Genomic DNA, 21,655 nt, shown 5'->3' on the forward strand with positions numbered 1-21,655 from the left:
ATTTATCCCCAGTTTCTATAAGAATTTTGGCATGCATTAATTCTATAGGAACGTTGGGGATTTCTATCCATTTTGATACCCTTTTAAATTCATATCCCTTAGCATCGAATTTAGGTTGCCAATCAATGAAATTGAAATTTGCACATTTGTAAAAAACATATTCTTCATGCAATAGTTTGGCCTTCAAGGATTTTTTGTAGCATTCAATGTATAGAAAATAATTTTCTAGGGATGTGATACTTACGTGCCCATGGAAAGTAGTTTTCCACCATTCCACTAATCCGTCGAGTGGCTGATTAATCCCTCCCCATTTCGCAAAGAGCTTGTGCCCTCTGCAATAATTATTTAAATCCATGGCTTCTCTAGGGTTCAAAACTTTGATAAACTCCGGTTCGGGTTTTTTCGCTGCTAGGGCACCGTCTCTCCTTGCAACATGATGGAGCGAGTCCCCCAGCTTCGAGATCGGCCTTGAATTGGCTAATTTGGGGCCCTGATATGGCAATGCCCTTCCTCCATCCTTAGCGGGTCTTCTATAACCCTCCACTCTATATTTATGTGGACGGGAATATTGTTGTGGCTTCTAAAGGGGATGTCCGGGTCTTGAAGAATTTGATTGAAAAGCCAATAGTATGATGTTTGCTTTGGTGGCACACTCGGGGATTCGAGAGGTGATGGGGATCACCCACATGCTTTCCAGAGAAGCCCTAGCCTCCCTCTTCTCTGCCCTAGTAGCTTTTTTGCCCAATACCAATTGCCATGGGTGGTTATGTGTAGGTGCTTCCCTGCCGGATGGAGGCTTGCCATGTCGCCGTTCCTACCTTGGTGTGGAAGAAGATTGCCACGATGTCGATGTGGATGTGCAGAGCTCTTCTTTTTTTCCGATTCCTGCTAAAACTAATAATAATATAATATTAATATAATAGTATAATTATATTATTATCCTTATTATATTGTATTATATTATTTATTTTTTTATATGATTTTTATTTTTATTAGATTATCTTTGTTAATTAATCTATATAAATAATAAGGAGAGACATCTTATGGAGGTCCTTCTTTTTATAATTAGTTAGTAAAAAATAAATTTTAATATAAAAAGTACCAGCATAGCTGAAATCTATAATTTTGTATATTATTTTACTTTAATTAATATATGTATCTTATACGTTAATATTTTTTCAATGGAATAAATACATACTAATGTACTTATTAATCTAATCATAAAAAAGCGTTACCATCGGAATTGGCGCAGTGGTATTTCTTCGCTGATTTTCGTTGAATTGGAGAAAACAGCATTTCATATTTCCCACCAACACAATATATTCTTTTTGACATTATATCATTATATGACGGTAGTACTTCATATTTCCCACCAAACAATAGATGCTTTTTGACATTATATCATTATATGAGGTAAAACACACAACAGCATAATTTCAAACAACACGAGTTCATTGAACACTAAAAACCATGCAAAGCATTCAAATTCCACTCTTCGCATTGGCAATATTATAAATATCAGTATTCAACATTAAACTTGTAAACTTGAAAAGTTGAGCAGATTTCACATTTTTTCTGCGATGTCTACTTTGAAGGGAGCCAACATTTCTTCTGTTTCTTTCGTGGAAACACCAGAAAAATCTTTAAATCTGTGGAATGATGGGTTTGTGCAATCTATGCAAACATCATACGCGGTACTTTTCTACATTATTATGCTCTACTCATTTTGATTGTATTACTATGTTATCTATATTTCTTTTCTACATTATTCTCTTATATCTATTTTTTTTCTATATTATTGATTGTATATTTTTCAGGAATCTGAATACCGTGAACGTGTTGAAACACTGGTTAAACAAGTCAAAATCTTGTTAAAAGAATTGCAAACCGGATTTGATGGCGATCTAATCGAACGGCTTGAGATGGTTGATGTATTGCATTGCCTCGGAATAGATCGATATTTTCAGGCTGAAATAAAAGAGGCTCTTGATTATGTTTACCGGTCTGTTAAAATTATGTTTACCGGTCTGTTAAAATTATCTCTTTAACGTTAACATTTGGATTGTTAAAATTCTTTCAGAAAGTGTTAAAACTCTTGTTAAATGGATGCAGCTTTTGGGATGGAAGTGTGGGGATAGGATTAGGCTGTGAAAACACTACAAAGGATTTGAATACAACTGCTTTAGGACTGAGAGTACTTCGACTATATCGTTATCATGTTTCTGCAGGTATTCAAATAATTCATTATGCTTTTCCATTGTTCTAATAGGGCATCTTAATTTCTGGTTCTTTTCAAAATTCTATTTATTTCGATGATTTCAAATGATTCGCAAGTTTCTTATAATTAAGGTTTAACATTTTCAAATACTGAGTCCTATTCTTGTTTATCAATAACTAATTATTTATTAACATGCTGTATATTGAAAAGATGTGTTGAAAAATTTCAAGAACAAAAATGGGCAGTTCATTTCCCATGGAGGAGATAATGATAGTAATCTGATCGATATAAGAGATGAATACATGATGAGAAGTATGATCAATCTTTTAAGAGCTTCAAGTTTAGCATTTCTTGGAGAGACAGTTATGAAGGATGCTAAAGTGTTCAGCTCTGCTTATCTCAAACAATTATTAGAAAAATCTGAAGATATAAAGCAGAAAAGTTATTTGAAAGAGGTAATGTATTTTTTTGGAATTTGGTTTTTTCTATATAATAGCTATTAAATCTAAGGTGCAGGTTACACAAACACAAATATAAGTATCAAATTTAACATTGATTATATATATATATATATATTTTTTAATTTTATAGGCTGAGTATGCTCTCCTATATGAATGGCCTTCTACTTTTCCTCGATGGGAGGCACGGAGTTATATAGAAATATATGAACTGGACAACTCGAGGTAAGAGCTGTAGGATGTTATTATAAATTTTAAATTTTTTATTTTTTATTTTTATTTTAATTTTTTTAAGGTTAGGAATATCATAACTTTTTATGATTCATTTTAATATTTTTTATTTTTTTAGGTTGAAGGACAAAATCATTTTAGAGTTGGCCAAATTAGATTTCAATATATTGCAATATATATACAAGATGGAGATGAAGAAACTCTCCAGGTAATTATTAGGGTGGAAAAAATTGAACAATTATTAACTTTATTTTTCCAATGATTTAATAGGAATCATATCTCCAAGTTTCTAATTTAAATGTTCACATAAGAAAAAATAAATTTTTATATCATAAGAATATGCATCTCATTTTAGAGCATATTTTATTATGTCACTTGTTAAGTTGATAATTTTTTATCTATAATTATTTAATTCATGTTTTATAAGATATTATGTTATGCAACAATTACTCTTTTTGATTTATTGAATTAAAACAAGTACACATAATTATTAAAAGCATAGCAATAGTGCACTTAAAAAAGTGGCCAATATATGCACAATCATTTCATTAGTATTCTTTAAATTAGGCTTTCTAGTCATAGAAGGTGTTATTAATCATCCTAATTTGTTCAACTAGGAGGATATCACTTGTTCTCATATTCATTCAAATTCAATTAGAATTTCAAGTGAAAATTAATTTGATTATTTTTCATTGCAGTTGGTGGCAAAATTCTGGGGTCTCAAAATTGATTGCAGTTAGAGAGCGCTCAATTGAATATTACCTGTTGGCAGTTAGTGCTATAGATAATGCAGAGTTTGGTAGTAGTAGAATAGCTTTGGCCAAAGCAGCAACTCTTGTTTCTTTATTAGATGATCTTTTTGATGATCATTTGACCCTTGAGCAAGTTGAGCTTGTTATTAAGGCTATTATTCAAGGTTGGGATATTTCTATTGTACAAAATGTTCCAAGCAATTTTAAAAAAATTGTGGAATTTGTTTTCAAAACGTTACAAGAATTGACAAGTGACGCAACTCAAATCCAAGGACGTGACATGATGCAATTCATTACAAAAGCAGTATGTATTCTTTCCTTAAATAATTCTAGTTGAAACTATAGAAAAATAAAAATATATTTATTTTATTTTATTTAAATTGACATTAAAATTATAAAATCATTATATACAAAAAAATTAATCATTTAATATTTTACATACATTTATATTATGTTCTGAAGTACTTTTCTTCTAAAAGAACATTTATAATATTATAAAAAATAAATAGAAGAGTTTTAAATTTAATTTAAATTTTTAAGAATTATGCAAATATTATTAAATTACTTCCAATAATTATTGTAGATTATATAAATTAGACTTAAGTTATAGCTACATCTTATCTTTTGCGATATTATTCAAGGAAACATAATAAATATATTAATATAATTTTTTGCATGCATAATTTTTTCAACAAATTTATTATTACACTTTTGAAAGATTGAAATAAGCATATTGATCATAAAATTAAATAATGGAACAAATTTTAATAATTTCATAATATTGTGTTTTAGTGGGTAGATTATGCCGAAGCTAGTTTGAAACAAGCACAATGGAAAGAAGGTCAATATGTTCCAACCTATAAGGAGTACATAAACATTGCTGCAACAACTGGAGCAAGTGGACTATTATCATTGCACCCAATCCTCTTAGCATTTCCTAATTTGGAAGATGATGCTATTGAGAAAATATTTCTCAGTAAATCAAGATTCTATGAGCTTATATGGTTGACAGGACGCATAGTGGATGATATTCATGATTTCAAGGTTTATTTCTTTCTATTTCAATTTCATGATTAATTATAGATAAAATTTTTATCATGCTTATAATATTAACATATTTTTATTCTTTTGAAGGATGACAAGCTCCATGGACAAACAGCCTCAGCAATTTCTTGCTATATGAAGGATCATCATGAATATTTAGAAGAAGATGCAGTAATTCATATGAACAACCATTTTGATGAATTGCTTACAGAATTAACATGGGAATTTCTTAATCCCGACAAAGTTCTACTCGAATGGGATAAATTATACTTCAATCTTGGCAGAGGAGTTCAGAGCTTTTATATATTTGGAGATGGGTTTTCATATCATGATAAGGGAGTCAAGGAACGAGTATTCAAAGTTCTTTTTGATTTAGTTAAAGCATAGAATGATAGTGTTTATATCATACGAAGGCCAAAATAAAAGTTTACTATAGTCATATTGTCATAAATAATGGTCATTAAATCTATATTCCTATAGAAAGATACTATACTTTATAAAATAGACTTTTACTCTTTGATAATAATTCTATTACTTCTACACTTTATCAATGTGTTACTTTAAATATTCATGCATCAATACTTTAAAACATGTTGGATTCTATATCATATGAAAGTGTTAAATAATATGTATTAGATTTAATATAAATCCATCTAATGTTTTTTTTTGTATAAACATAATTGAAAAATATTACTAGGTTAATTATTTATACACTACATTCTATTTTTTGTGGATAGGATTAATTTACGATGCACCTTTTTTAATGCATGTCACACATTAATTATATTTTATCTATAGATATCTACATTGGTAGATTTCCTCACAAGTTGCACATGATTTCATTATTGACATTTCACATTTGAATTGAGTCATGCTTAATGCATCTTTATGGTTTGAAACATCCCCTTAAAAATATAAGGGCAATGACAAGTAAAATGTTAGTCAACAAATATGAAAATAAAGAATAGCGATATTAATTTAGTATTTATATTATAATATTTTAGAAATTATTTTTTTTGTACATCATTTTCTAAGATTGGCTAGGTAAATATACATGATGTATAAGGAATAAATTATTTTACAAATATCAACCTTTAATGATCACCTCTATTATATTAAGAATTGTTCACAATTTAAATAATAAATAGTATAATAGTAGTGCTATATGTAATAGCTATTTGTTCTTTTGTAAGACAAAATTGTAGATTAGCAATTGTTTCTTTAAAAATATCCCAAATTTTACGAATTTAATTTGAATATGCCTTTATTTTATCATGACAAATGAGATTATTTGTAACTTTTTACCAAACTTTGAATGTCTTAATATAATGTGGAAGCAAAATATTACACAAGACCAAGAATAAGTAAAATATTTCAAACCCAAACTAACTCCTTTTCTACTCTATATTCTACTTCACATGAACCTAATGATATGATTTATTTTTTCTACTTAATATGATGAGGATTGATCCGAGTTGAAAAATATAACTGGCAATAGATTTTGTTTTTTGTTTATCTCCACTTCATTCTAAGTTTATCAAGCCAACCAAGGTAATTGAGTACTTATTACCATGGTGGATGTTATAGTGATTTGTGTTAAGAATGCATGTATAAGTATGTTTGTAGCCTATCAGGTCATAAAATGACACAATCCCAACACTTACAAATAAGAATAGTTGTTTAGAATACATGAATTCAATTCCAAGAAACTATACATCTAAAAGGAAATACACCTAAGAAATCTCAGATAGACAAATTCATCTAGAATAGGGATATTTTACACTAATTTTTTTCAAGATGACTATCTAGAGAATAAATGCAATATAATAAGTGGTATAGTTAGATTTCATTACTAGATTTTTGAATGGCCAAGTATTAATTTCATGCTTTGTCTTATTTTGTAAGTATTTTGTGTAGTTATTGTCTTTATTTGATCCTAATGTAGATTATTTTTCTTTGTCTTCTTTTGATCCCTTATTAGGTTTACTCCTAAATATAACTATTCTCTTTATGTCATCTAATGAAACATGTTCCAGACTAGATATTATTGGCATTCAATATTATAGTGCAAAATTTACATGAGCTCTAGCTCCAATGTTTATTTTGGATCTTCTTACATAATACTAACAAATAATATGAGATGTCTCTTATTTTGACCCCCTTGGTAACCTTTAACCTAAGTTTTATCCATTGTCATCTCCCATGTTCCCATCACATGTTTCAGGCTAAAATTTTAAAATTTAAAATTCTAATGTGTTTTATGTTAGATTTTTAAGGTTCTATACTCAATGTGGTCCTAGAGTTTCCCTACATCTAATATGCCATTATACATAATTTTAATATTTTCTTTATCCTTGTTGAGTGATTCTACTTCTCCACCCCAACATACATTTCATAAATTATTTACCTTCATTATTTATCCTCTTCAAAATTTTAAAGTCTCTTTCTTTGCATCTCTCTCTAGACTTCCTCTTTCTATTGTGATGATCTCCAAGTTGTGATATCTCAAAGGTAGAGATAGATCCATAGAGATGAGTCAAGGCATATGCATCCATATTATGACTTTCCTCAATAGAATACAACTTGGGTCTATATCATCTAGGTAGAGTTCTCATTACTATTGCAAGGTGTGCGCCCTTAGTCTCCTTGTATTGTTTAGTGCAGCACTCGGGTTTATGACATGGCTTAACTAGCTCTTGTAGATTCATTAATTTTTTCAGTTGTATTGACCATTAACATGTTGATATTTTGGTGCAAAAACAACCATGTTTCCAATAAGTAGTATTGGAGCCTGGGTCATGGGTTCAAACCCCTCACTTTCATTGGGGGGATTTTTTCAATGTGTGTGTCTTTGTTCTCCATGCCTTGTGCAACACATCACTTGGATTTGTGACATGGCTTAATCACCTCATGTGGTTTCATTAAGTCTCACAGTTTTATCGAGCATTTAGATGTCAATATTTTGGTGCAACAACAATGGTGTTTCCAACAATCAATTTTCTCACAACCTAATTTTCTTCCATCTTTTCACCAACACCATTGATTAGGCTTACTAGATCATTTACTCGATGCAAGTAACTATAAATGTTATCATCTTCAAACATCCCAAAGTCTCAAATTTATACTTCATATTCTATATCTTGACTTTCTCGATCTTCTAATCTCCTTCATAAATATTGCCTATCTTCTCCCCAACTTCCTTTGCAGTCTTGAGGGACGTCTTTCAAGAGCATATAATCACTCAAACTATTGATACGTGCATTTGTTTCCTTTCCATTGTCTTCAAAAAACTTGATCTTATTTGAAGTTGAAGGACCACAAGCCAAAGGAGTACAACCATCGTTAATAGCTTCCCATTCTCCAAATAGCATAGAATCCAAATAAGATTCCATCTACGCCTTCCAAATGGAATAATCTGAATGATCAAATTTTGGTACTTTATGACCACAATGTTGTTCCATCTTGGACCTTCCTTAGGTGGTTTAACCTTTTCCTAGAGGAAAATTTCTTTGATAGCAATTGTTGAACACACCACAAGATTAAGGGGTACAGGGATGAATAGTCTTGACAAAATACATAAACTTTCTTCAATCACAAACACATATCAATTATCTTCAATCAACTAAGCACAAATGGAAGATGAATCAATAAACACCAAACACATGAACATTAGATTTTTTATGTGGAAACCCAATATAGGAAAAACCATAGTGATATTCAAACTCTCTATATGAATAAATGAATATAATATTTTAAGCTCAAGGCTAAGGAGGCTCACTGATCCCAATTTAGAGATGGAGGCTAAGGTGCACAACCTTAGGGTAAGTTAAAATGGACTTGGAAGCTAAGATGCAATCCAAGGGAAAGATACACATTTTGTACAAGCTACCAAAAGATCTCACTAACTTGATCATGAAATTATTATTGAACCTTTGATTCAAGAGACCAATATCATGGCACACACAACTCATACATTTTTTGCATGAAAACTCTATCACATTGGAAGATATGATGATCAATTATCATCACAAACTAATATCCGTATTGTTTCTTCCCACATATTATTCCAAAGCTCTTTCAATCAAATCGCCCTAAAATTCACATAGTTCCACATCTAGTAATATCAACTTATTCAGCAAAACTTTCAACTAGGATGACCATAAAGAGAATAAACATAATTTAAACAAAGTTGGCCAACATGAGCAACCATGATAAATGTAATCCACTTTAGGATATACAGAGGACCCAAATACATCACAACATGTGGATATCCTTTTTAACCTATTATGTGTGGATTTTCACCTAGCATATAATGTTCTCAAGATGAATGTTCTAATGTTGTTATGGTTTCTAGTGGTGATATTGAGTGAATATATGGTGTTTCTGAAAGGTAACAATAGTTGAAGCTAAAAATATATAGGAAAGCATATTTAAAGTCTTTATAGGATAATTCTCTATATTCCTCTGGCTTTTAAAGATAATGGCCTGCGATTGTGAATTTAACATCTTTTTTGTGTGGATGTTAAACTATTACATGTTTTCAGGTGCTTAACAGTTTAGGTGTTGAAGTTAGTTGTTCCAGTTTGTTGCAATGAGGTTGTCCTTCAAGACTAGTTTGTAGAATGTTATACATTGCTTCACCATGTTGATTCAAGTGTTGTAGCTTGGAGGACATGTTTATATTGTGTGTGCATGTGCTAGTTTAAGATTCAAGTGATAGTTTACTTTGCAAGTGAATTTATGATGCTCTATTGTTTGACGTTATCATTTATGTTGGTCTTTAGCCAACTCAGATGGTTTATATTTTTTGGATCATAGAATTTTGGTCTAGATATACTTTGGAGGCTGAGTTAGGGTGTTTTTATGGGTCTTAGCATGGTGTGTGAAGATATAAATTAAGTAATTTCCTATGTATATTATTTTTGGGTTGATTAATTAACATGTTTTACTGCTTATCTACATGTTTCATTTGATGTTGACTTTCTAGGGTGTGTTGTTATGTGTGTTTTATTAGAATCAACTTAGGAATACATGTTGTAATGTATTTAGCTCGTCTTTATCTCCTAGAGTGGACCACATTTAGTGCAATTTCTCATGGTGGTCAACTTTGTGTAAATTATGTTTATTCTTTTTAAATTTGACCTAGTTGAGATTTTTGGTGAATAACATGATATAAATAGATGTGCAAATGTGTGAATTGTGGAGTGATTTTATTGAATGATCACATCTTTCAAGGTGATAAAGTTTTGATGCAATGAATGTGTGAATAGTATTTTTCATGATATTGGTCTCTTGAATTAGAGGAGCAACAAAAATTTCATGATCAAGAGATATTGTCCATTTCTAATCATCATTTCTCTATACTTGCTAGATGACAGTGAGTCCCATTTGGTAACTTGTGTTGATTTGTATCTTGCCTTGGGATCATGCATGTCAGCTTGAAGTTCATTATATCTTGCCCTTATTGGCATCAAAAATGAAGGAAAACTAAGAAGGAGGGGTGAATCTATTTTCATCAGATCAACAAACTTAATCAAAAATACAAATTTGAAAAACTATAGCAATAGAAAAGATAAGAAAATTGATAGAACAACACACAACACCAATATTTTTACAAGGAAAACCTAGTTAAGGGAAAAAACACAATGGGAACCTACCCACAATAAGATGATACTCTACAGTAGTATGTTTAAATATTATGATGGGGAAAGCATATCCATTCAGACACACTTCCTATAGCTCATTTCTCAAGATATAATGACCCAAAAGGCTACAACTCTCAACGAAGTCTTGGTGACTTACCATAAGATTCAGACTACAATCTGGAACAAATGAACTGCAATAATAGCACCTCCAAATGCTTGATGATACTTCTAGTTAAGCACAATTGTCTGCCCTGCAACACCAATCTCTACTCAATCACAATGTCGAAGGATGAATCACTTGTTCACACATACACCACTCTTTGATAATGTAGACACAACCTTGATACCTAAATTACATGACAATATTGCCTATTTATACAATTCATCAACCTTGACAACAAGGTCTGCTAAACCCTTAACTTACAATTATAAAATTACATCACACAATATAAAAATTGATCACCAGACCAATATAATGATAAAAATGACATAAAATGGATGTAATTCAAATCTCCAAACATGCAACACCATCGAAAATCACACCAAGATTAACCGCAACACACTACACCACCAAGAAAACCGCATAACACAAAGAATATCACCGGTTCAACAAAATCACCGACAACTTGCACAAGGATCAATGCGGATCACTAAAACAAATAGGACACAATTAGGAAACACCAACAAGCATGCTATAATCATCAAAATAAACTACAATAACATCACTTATCAAATCTTCATCTATTAACATCTAAAACTCAAGAACACTGAAATATTAGCAATTGCCACAAAGAAAGATAACTTGTAGAGCACCAAATCATGAACCATTTGAAATAAGGATACACAAGACCACTCCAAACAATATCCCAAAAACATATGTCAAGATCTGATCACACCAAAATATACCAGAGGAAATACTGAACTCTGCAAAGTACTAATCAGAAAAACAAACTGCAAAACTAGATCATATGATATGCTCAATTAAGCCACTGAACTCTGCAAAGCACTGATTAGAAAAGTAAACTGCCAAACCAATATAGAATAATATAAATACTCCATACACCAAACCATGATCTCAATAAACCAATTAGCAAGCACCAGAGCAGGAATATGTTCACGTCAATGACAACAACATATCCTAGTAGAAACAATGTCCAACAATCACTCCCTTTGGCTTTGATGGAAACATATGAATGTGAAAAACAATCAATGTAAAGAAAGAAAGCAGCTCCAACAAACTCCCCCTAAAAACACTTTTTCACATGCTTCTCTCCCCCTTTGACAACAATGCCAAAGATCTCAAAACAGAAAACCAAACTCATTCTCCCCCTTAGATGAATGAATCATGACTCTCACCCATAAATAGATAATCAACCCAATAGAGTACTCCACTAGAGGAGCAACACCAACTCATCAATCCAAATAAGAGGAATAAGTCTGTGATGTCCACCAGATTGATGCATCTAGTTCTTGTCAGGAGAGGTGGATACCCCTAACTTGTCTCTCAAATAAATAAATGTATCTGCAAGAAAAAGGCTTAGTAAAAATATTAGCAATTTGTTCCTTTGTAGACACACATTCCAACTTCACTTCCTCTTCACTGACTTTTTCTCTAAAGTAATGATATTTGATTGACACATGTTTAGTTTTTGAATGTTGCACTGGATTCTTTGACATGTTAATAGCACTGGAATTATTACAGTATATGATAGTAAGATCATCATAGATAACTCTAATATCCTTCAATATTTGCTTCATCCAAACTACCTAAGTGTAGCTACCAACAACTACAATGTACTCATCTTCAACAATAGATAAGGACACTAAATTTTGTTTCTTACTAGCCCATGAAACCAATTTATTACCCAAAAAGAAAGCACCACCGGAGGTACTCTTCCAGTCACCAAAATCACCAGCCGAATCAGCATCAGTGTAAGCACATAACATGAAACCATCATTCCTTAGATACCAAAAACCATAATCCATAGCTCCCTTCAATTATCTAAATATTCTCTTTACAGCAGTGACATGACTATCTTTTGGATCAGCTTGATATATAGCAGCCATGCACACAACATGCATAATGTTCGGCCTTGTCTAAGTAAGATATAGAAGTCCACCAACCATAGATCTGTACAAACTCTGATTATATTTCAAAGATTCATCATTCTAAGAAAATTTGCAGCCAATCACCATAAGAGTTCCAACTGGTTTGGAGTCATCCAAACCAAACTTCTTCAACAATTACTTCACATTTTTAATTTGAGATGTAAAAATATTTTTTCTAGTCTGCAAAATCTACAAACGTAAGAAAAATTTCATCTCTCCTATCAAAGACATCTCAAATTCTTTATGCATATCACTGACAAAATTCATACTCAAGTTATCATCTCCTCCAAAGATAATAGCATCAACAAAGACTTCAACAGTCAAGATTTTATCATTCTCAATCTTAAAATACAGATTACTATCAGCAATCCCTTTATTAAATCCTAATTTCAGCAAATACTTATCAAATCTACCATGCCAAGCTCTAGGGGCTTGTTTTAATCGATAAAGAGATTTCTTCAGTTTACATACCATGTCTCCATCATCCGATAATGAAAATCCATCAGGTTTCTCAATGTAGACTTCTTCCTCAAGATCACCATTCAGAAAAGATGACTTGACATCAATTTGATATACCTTGAAATTGTATAGGCAACATATGCAAGCAACAATCTAACAGATTCAAGTTTGGCTACTGAAGAAAAAGTATCCTCATAATCAATCCATTCTTTCCATGAATATCCTTTGCATACCATTCTTGCTTTATTTTTGACAAATTCACTAGGTTCATTTAATTTATTCCTGAATACCCATTTAGTACTAGTCACATTCTCGCCTTTAGGTCTAGGCACAAGCTCCAATGTGTTATTCTTTTCAATTTGATCCAATTCTACTTCCATATCTCTCATCCAATTTTCATTAATCTGAGCAATGAAATAGCTTTTCTCACATGCATTCCAATGAAAAATATTACCTTCAATCTTATTTTCAGATGCAATCTCTATATTGGAGGCATTTAGGATGTTGCATTTACCATTCTTGAATTGTAAATCATAACCTTTTTCAATCATCTATCCAACACTCAAAATATTATGCTTCAAACCTTCAACATATAGAACATCATCAATATTATTCTTACCATAAAAGGAAATAGAACCTCTATCATAGATCACATAGGCTTTGTCATCTCCAAATATCACTATTCAACCATCATGCCCTTCCATAGTCATAAATTGTTTTTTATCATCAGTCATATGATGTGAACAACCACTGTCAATCACCCATTCATCTTCTTCCTCAACTTTAGTAGCTAAACCTTTCTCCCCAATAGTGCATCTAGTGGAATCAACAGGTACTGGTCCATCTTCTTTAATGGCAAGAAACACAACTTCATCTCCTTCTAATCTTCATCTATAATACCATCATCAGCAACAAAATAGTACCTCTTCTAATGCTTACACTTCCTGTTATACTTGTAAGACTTATCATACTTCTCATGCTTCTCATATGTATCATTTTTGTCATTCTTATCAAATTTATCATTCTTATCCTACTTAGCCATTCCCTCTGGGCACATAGAAGCAAAATTTCCTACCTTATTGCAAGAGAAAAATTTCAAGGGCAATTTTCCATCATACTTACCAACTCCTTTCAGAAATCTCCAAGCAATGAATGCTTCAAGATCATCCATATCTCTTTCTTTCTCTTTCATCTCTCTCCTTTCTCTTTCATATCTAGATATTTTGGATTCTTCAGGATCATACTCGTATTTTCTAGATACAGATGCTCTAAATATTGTCTTTGACTTTCTATGTGATTCACCAAATTTGCTCAAATCAAATGCAGTGATCTTTCCAACCAACATATCTCTTGTTACTATAGTCACACTCCAGATCTCATCAATAGCAGCTACCTTGTGTTTAGAAGAAGGAGGCAAAGATCTCAGCACCTTAGCAATAATTTCCTTCTTCAAGGGTTCCACCAACACATCTCATACCTAGGATAAGATCATTCACCTTAGCCATAAAGGTATTTATATTCTCATTTTCTCCCATCTTCACCATCTCATATTTTCCTATCAAACTCTGTAACTGAGCAACTTTCACTTGTTTATCTCCTTCATACAGGGTTTCAAACTTCTCCTAGATCTCATGTGCGGTCTAAAGTCCCATTATATTTGTCATCTTTGAATCAGTCAGGGCACTCAACAATGCTTCCTTCGCTCTAATGTTATGTTCACCTTCCTTGATCTCATCAGTAATAACCGGTCCATTCAGAGGAGTAACATAGGCAATCTTTGTAATCTTCCAATGATCTTCTCCAGGACATCTCAATTACACATCCATCTAGTTCTTCGATGAAATCTTGGACTCTCCTTAAAGATAGCACCTCTAGTTCTAGTTTCCATCCTAGATCTCCCCAAAGAGTTAATCTTCTTTCGGTGGATCTAGCTCTAATACCAATTGTTGGTAGCAACAATGAAGGAAAACTGAGAGGGGGGGGATGAATTAGTTTTCACCGAATCAACAAACATAATCACAAATACAAATTTGAAAAACTGCAGTAATAATAAAGATAATAAATTGATAGCACAACACACAACACCAAGATTTTGATGTGGAAAACTTGGTTAAGGGAAAAACCACAATGGGAACCTACCCACAATAAGATGATACTCTGTAGAAGTATGCATAAATATTACAATGGGGAATGCATGTTCATTCAGGCACACTGCCTAGAGCTCACTACTCAAGAGATAATGACTTGGAAGTCTACCACCCGTTGGGAAGTTTCACTAAATTACAATAAGATTGAGACTATAATCTATAAGAAATGAACTGCAATAATAGAATCTCCAAACGCTTGATGATAATTTTGGTTAAGCATAATTGTCTTCCCTACAATATCAATCTCTGCTCAATCACAATACTGTAGGATGAATCACTTGTTCATACATACACCACTCTCTGATAATGTAGGCACAACCTTGATACCTAATTTACATGACAATATCACCTATTTATACAATTCAACAACCTTGACAACAAGGTCGGCTAAACCCTCAACTTACAATTACAAAATTGCATCACATGATACAAAGATAGACCACTAGACCATATAATGATATGCATGACATAACATGGACCTAATTCAAATCTCCAAACATGCAACACCACCGTAAATCATCCCAAGATCAACCGCAACATACTACACCACCAAGAAAACCATATAACATGAAGAACATCACCAGTTCAGAAAAATCACCAACCACATTCACAACGATCAATGTGAATCACCAAAACAAATAGGAAACAATTAGGAAACACCAACAAGCATGTTAGAATCATCAGAAATAGTTGCACCAACACCACTTATCAAATCTTCATCTATCAATATCTGAAACCCAAGAACACTCAAACATCAACAATTGTCATAGAGAAAGATAACTTGCGGAGAACCAAATCAAAAACCATCTGAAATGAAGATACACAAGACCATTCCAAATAATATCCCAAAAGCTCAGCTCAAGATCTGATCACACCGAAATATAGCAGAGGAAATATTGAACTCTACAAAGCATTGATCAGAAAAAAAACTTCAAAACCAGATCATATGATATGAGAAATTAAGCTTCCCAGATCACCAAAACCAATATAGAATATAAATACTCTATACACCAAACCATGATCTTAATAAACCAATCTACAAGCACCAAAGAAGTAATATGTTGACATCAATGACAACAGCATATCCTAGCAGCAACAATGTCCAACAGCCTTAAGGTTGTACACCTTATCTTGCAAGTCCAAGTAAAGAGCAGTGAGCCTCCTTGGCATTGAGCCTAAAACATTTTATTCATTTATTCATATAGTGAGTTTAATTCTAACTTTTTTTTTTCCATATTGTATTTTCCACATAAATCTTTTGTGTTCAAGTGTTTGGTGTTCATTATTTTGTCTTTCATTGGTGCTTAGTTGATTAAACATAATTGATATGTATTTGTAATTGAAAAAAAATTCAGGATTTTCTCAAGACTGTTCACCCCCCTTTTAGTCTTGATGTATGTTCAATAGTTTACCTTGATATCTGTAAGATTTGTTTAGAAGAAGGAAGTAAGTTGCTACAAAATACTACTTTATTATTTCTCCCAGGTTGAGACATATCATTTGTACTTTCTCTTGATAAAATTAGAACACTAGATGAAGAATTTTTTTCTACAAAGGAGCTAGAAAAGAGAGCCTTATTTGGGTCAAGATTTAGTACCAAATTTGAAACATTGGGAATCTAAGCAATGATTCCTAACATAAATATACCAAAGATGGTGGATAGTATTCATGAACTAATAAGAAATCAAATAATAAGAGGTAATATAACATGTTAGTCCACCTATAATTTTTCCCTTTTAAATATTCAAATTCATGGGTTGCCTTTTGTGCCTTTACTTCCATTGGGTCATTTGTTCTCCTCGTACTTGAATCATTGAGCTATTTTGAAAAAAAAGTTTGAATGGTTCAAGGTTCAAAGCGCGTTTTAAAAGAGAGTCATTTTTGGTCTTTTCCGTCGTGCGAACAAGTGTGCTTTTGTTTGTGGTCATCGAAGTTTTGAACTCATTGAACCAAATTTTAAAAGGTTCAAGGTTCAAAGTTCAAAATGCCTTTTGATGAGCCGTGGCAATGTATCATTATATGACAAGCGTGAGTCCTTATGTTTTGATTTGATATGCGACCATGAACCTTGAACCAAATTTCAAATGGTTTAAAAGGTTCAAGGTTCACGTTTAATATTCCTTTTCTTTTGTCTCTTGTTCTCGGTGTTGTTTTGTGTGCTGCCCACTCACTGTTATATTTCTTAAGTGATCTTGAACCGATGAACCTTGTTGTGAAACAATTCAAGGTTCATGGGTTCATTTTAAAACTAACTCTAAAGATTTTTGTTGGAAATTAAATGAAGTGTTCATGGGGAATTATAGTTCCTGGCGCGACAAGAAGGAATATTCCCTTATTCGGCAATTTAAAATTCTAAAAGTGGAAAGTAATCATGAGAACATCAAATTACTTGTGGGGAAGGGATGGATAATTAAGAAGGTGTCAGTTTGTGTTATTTCACTATTACTTCGCATGCTTGGGTAAATCATGCTAAAGCATGTGTAGCTCTAAAGATATTTATCCATCTGATTGAAGAAAATGTGTATGAATTTATTTCTATATTTAAGAAGGTCACAATTGCCATACTTCAATAAATTGGAGGCACCGAAGGTAAAACTAGCTCTGTTCTCTGGAAGAATTTCCAGTTTTCATGGTGTTAACAAGTAAGTTTAGTTGATTTCTCCTAATTTGTGTTTCTTTGAATTTTGAGGTTTTTATCAGTATAGAAAAGGGAAATCTCTAAATTGTTGGGGTGGGATACTATCTTCTTGTTAAAATTTCTTGGTTAAGGGGGTAGATAGTTAACATGAGGCCAATGCTATCGATGCTTGGCAGGACCTCATGGCTACTGAGTATTTTGCCAGAATTGGAAGACACCTCCTTAGTTTATGTAGATTTAGGGGATTTCCTGGAAAGAACCAAGAACCCTCAGACCGGTTCATTAATGGAAAAGATAGTTAAGAGTGGTCTTGTGGAAGCTGTTGCATTCTCGTTCGTCGCACTGTGCCTAGATTTAGTGTTAGCATGCATGAATAGATATGACTCTGAGAACAAATGTATCAGAACTAGCGATGGTGAGGAGCTAGTCAGTATTAATTGAGAAACAGTGATGGCAACAATGGGTATTCCACATAAAGATGAGTATGAGGATTGGACTATTGGGAGTTCGTACGCCTATTTCTCTGAAAAGAAGAGCAAGTACATGAGTGTACTTGCTATAAATTGGCTCTTGAAGATTCAGAAAGAAGGATCACAATTACCCAAGCCCTTGACCAAAGAGCACTTCATCACAGAGGTGCGGGACATTGTTATACTTTTGAACAGAGTAAAGGGGAATTCACATTCCTTCTACTGGGAGGATTGGATGTACTTTTTCATCCAAGAGGTTCTATCTAGTGACAGATTTCTGGATTGGTCTCAAGTAATTGCAGAGAGACTTCATGAAGGATTGAGCAATTTTGTGGGGATGATAGGGTGTTACATGTCTTCCTACCTTTTCTACATTTTAGCTTGCACAAGGGATTGGCCTGGATGACCTAATGAACCCTGGATTGATGGAATGAGGATTTACAATTTTTACCCTCTGTTGCAACAATAGAGACATGTTGAGCAGATTGATAGGTGGAATAGAGTCTTCATGGGGAGACTTGCCTTTGAGCTTCAGGGTGATGTAAATAGGAGAATGTCAGTTGAAGCTATGGAATTTGTGAGTATATATGGAAGTTTCTTTATCAAATTTCCTCAGTTTACTTACATATGGGTAAGTGGCTTTGAAGGGTAACCATTCAAATTACCTAGGTATGCTTTTGATAGCTATGTGCTATAGAAGTGAGCAGACAACTGGCCTACATAGATAAAATATTAGGAGAAAACGGTGAGTCTGGGGTGGTGTTTCCCATTGAACTCGGATATTACAGTTGCAAATCTATATTAGATGCCTTGAACTTGGAACTAGAGTTCAAAAGGATGAACCTACAGCTATATGTGGCAAGGCAAAAATTTGACAGCAAGGACTATGCAAGGGAGAACCTTAATATAGATAGTCATTTTTGCCATGAACCTCAGATAGAGGATTATTGGGAGAACTGCAAGGATGAGTATGAATTGAGGAAGAGACTATGGTCTAGATTCACTTTGCAGCAGATAACTACCATGAGGCTCCCAATTAATGTATCTGGTGTATCAGAAGATACAGAGATGATATTTTGGATCCTGAGTTTCATACCGAGATTGAAGGAAAACTAATTCTATAAATTGACTGGAACAAACAGAAGATGACAGTATCCAAACAAGGACCTTCAATTTTGTCAAGAGAATAAAGAGATGGTTGAGGAATCAGAAGTTCAAGGATGGACCCCACATGTCCTCACATGAATCAAGAATTGATTCACACATTGTGGTTCAATATTTTGGTTTTTCCACTAATAACGTTGTTGATGTTGTAGGTGTTTCAAAGCCCATTGTAGAGAAAATTCAACCTAGAAGGATGAAAAGGTCACCATCTTCCTGTCTCACAGTTGCTTGAGTAACTCAGTCCAGAAGCAAAAAGAAGAGTAGGGAGCCCATCCTGAGATAGGTTATTGTAGACTTGGACCCCAGTGAAAATATTGAATAAACAATGGATTCATGGGATCAAAGCGAGCCTCGGATGCAAGAAATGGACACAAATAAAGAAGGGGAAATTCAATAGGATCCCATGAATACCTTGGTAATTATTACTTCACCAAATGCATGGACCACTCCGCCACCTAAGGAACCTGCAATTGCACCAAGCTAGCTGGAAGCTGCCATTAGAAAAAAAGGAGTGTGGTGTTGGTCACAATTCCAATGGAGCACATGGTTAGCATATGCTTGGGAAAGACACCAAAGCCAAAAAATCTCAAAACACAAGCAATGCTTAATGTGGATGACACAACAGGTCATTGGACAACCAAAGTTGGCAAACCCATTCCTGGAAGAGACGTAGACAAGGCTACAGAGGAGGATTTCACTTTGGAGAAGATAGATTGGGGGTTGCTTCAAGGGCTGTAGATGTTAAGCATCTGGAATCCTCCACGAAGAGGATAATTTCAAGGAATTGGAAAGATGAAAAGGATAAAAGAGAACTGAAACAAATTGTCACGAAGATGGATAAGTACATCAATGTTATCCACAACCCATACCCCCAACCATTGTTGTAGATAGCAATGTCATTTGACCCTAAATCACCAGCAAACCAGAAAATGCTAGGTCAGGTTCAAAGGAACAAGGTAGTGATGGAGATGTTTAATAAATGGTTGGACCTGATAATACAATAAGGGTCAGATTATATTAGTAATCTGGTGAAAGTTTATAAGGATGTTGAAACTATGAGTAAAGAGCTTGAACTAGAAATGACCGCCTAGGAAAAATAAAGGATTAAGTGGGTAGTAGTCCTTGCACAAATGAACGATGTTTAGAAGTATGGAGTGATGAAACTCTTGGCTGAGAAACCGATGGAGAACTTTGATGACAATGTGTTGTACGTGTCAAGGAAAAATATGGAATTGCACAATTCGATCATAAGAAGGGCCATGAAGAATCAACCAAGCTACTCAAAGGATTGACTGACTTGATTGACATGATGCAGAAGGACCTCAAGTGTATTGATATTCAACTCATGAAGGAGGGGGCCAAGGTAATTGAAGAAGCTGCAGACATGACTAAGGTTTTTCAAGAAAGGATCCAGTTCATTCAGACAACAAAATCCTTGACCACTGATGACTTTTCAAAAGCGGCAAGGATTGAATCAATGCTCATTGTCTATTCAGACCATTTAGAGGTTCATTAGGCAAAATTTACACAGGTAAATAAGGACAAAGAAGTGTGGAAGCAGAGGATCTTGCACATCGGTCTGCCCTATTTCCAAGTCATCTTAAACTTCTTAGCAGTACAACTTGAATACCGTGGTTCTGTGGCAAAGCAAGACAAGCCCGTAACCTCCTCTGCCATGGTGGAAGTCTAGCTGATCCGAAAATGAAATGTCAGCCTTTTAGTGGCTATTAATTTAGTTTTCTTTTAGGTTTATTTAAATAGTTTCTTTCACTTGGGTGAAAGTAAATGTTATTTGATCATGTAAAAACTATGGCTTGGTGGCTATTTAAGCTAAAGAGCTTATCTTTGTATTGGTTCTGAAAACTGTGATTTTGGGAGTAGCAGATAAAATTTTGGTTTCTAATATGAATTATTTGGATGATACAATGACTTGTTATCAATGAAATGTTGTGTTATCTTTGAATCTATGCGTTCTGAGATTCATAATCTTTCTTAAGTTGTTGTGGGCACAATATAACTTGGTGATCAGTTATCTCTGTATTTCTTCTCAGTTCATGTTTATTATTGATTGTTGGATGACTCACATTGTATTGATTTTCTTGATCCCCCTTGCCCTGTGAGGCATGAGAGAGTATGGATCGAGCCATTAGTTTTTGCTAAGTCCCTATGTTGTTTTGAATTTATACAACAAGTATGTTTTAAACAAAGTCTGTGAACTCTCCTTTGAATATTCTTTGAGACTTTTTCCTATGTTGCACTTTTGAAGGCGTTTATTTGTGTTGATGGATAAATACTGGAGCCTTTCAATGCTTTCTAGTTA

The 21,655-nt window shown here is 33.3% G+C and overlaps 1 protein-coding gene across 1 annotated transcript; it reads left to right on the forward strand.

The window, feature by feature from the left end:
- Positions 1-1,429: 1,429 nt before the first annotated feature.
- Positions 1,430-5,250, forward strand: LOC131068964 (longifolene synthase). Its single transcript, XM_059207807.1, has 9 exons — positions 1,430-1,694; positions 1,818-2,002; positions 2,113-2,228; positions 2,429-2,673; positions 2,810-2,901; positions 3,026-3,115; positions 3,606-3,963; positions 4,452-4,703; positions 4,794-5,250. Exons 1-9 carry the CDS (start codon positions 1,581-1,583, stop codon positions 5,088-5,090), a joined length of 1,749 nt encoding a protein of 582 aa, XP_059063790.1. The 5' UTR covers positions 1,430-1,580; the 3' UTR covers positions 5,091-5,250.
- The last annotated feature ends 16,405 nt before the right edge of the window (positions 5,251-21,655 follow it).

Source organism: Cryptomeria japonica, chromosome 7 (genome assembly GCF_030272615.1).
Source record: "Cryptomeria japonica chromosome 7, Sugi_1.0, whole genome shotgun sequence".
NCBI classification, from domain to species: domain Eukaryota; kingdom Viridiplantae; phylum Streptophyta; class Pinopsida; order Cupressales; family Cupressaceae; genus Cryptomeria; species Cryptomeria japonica.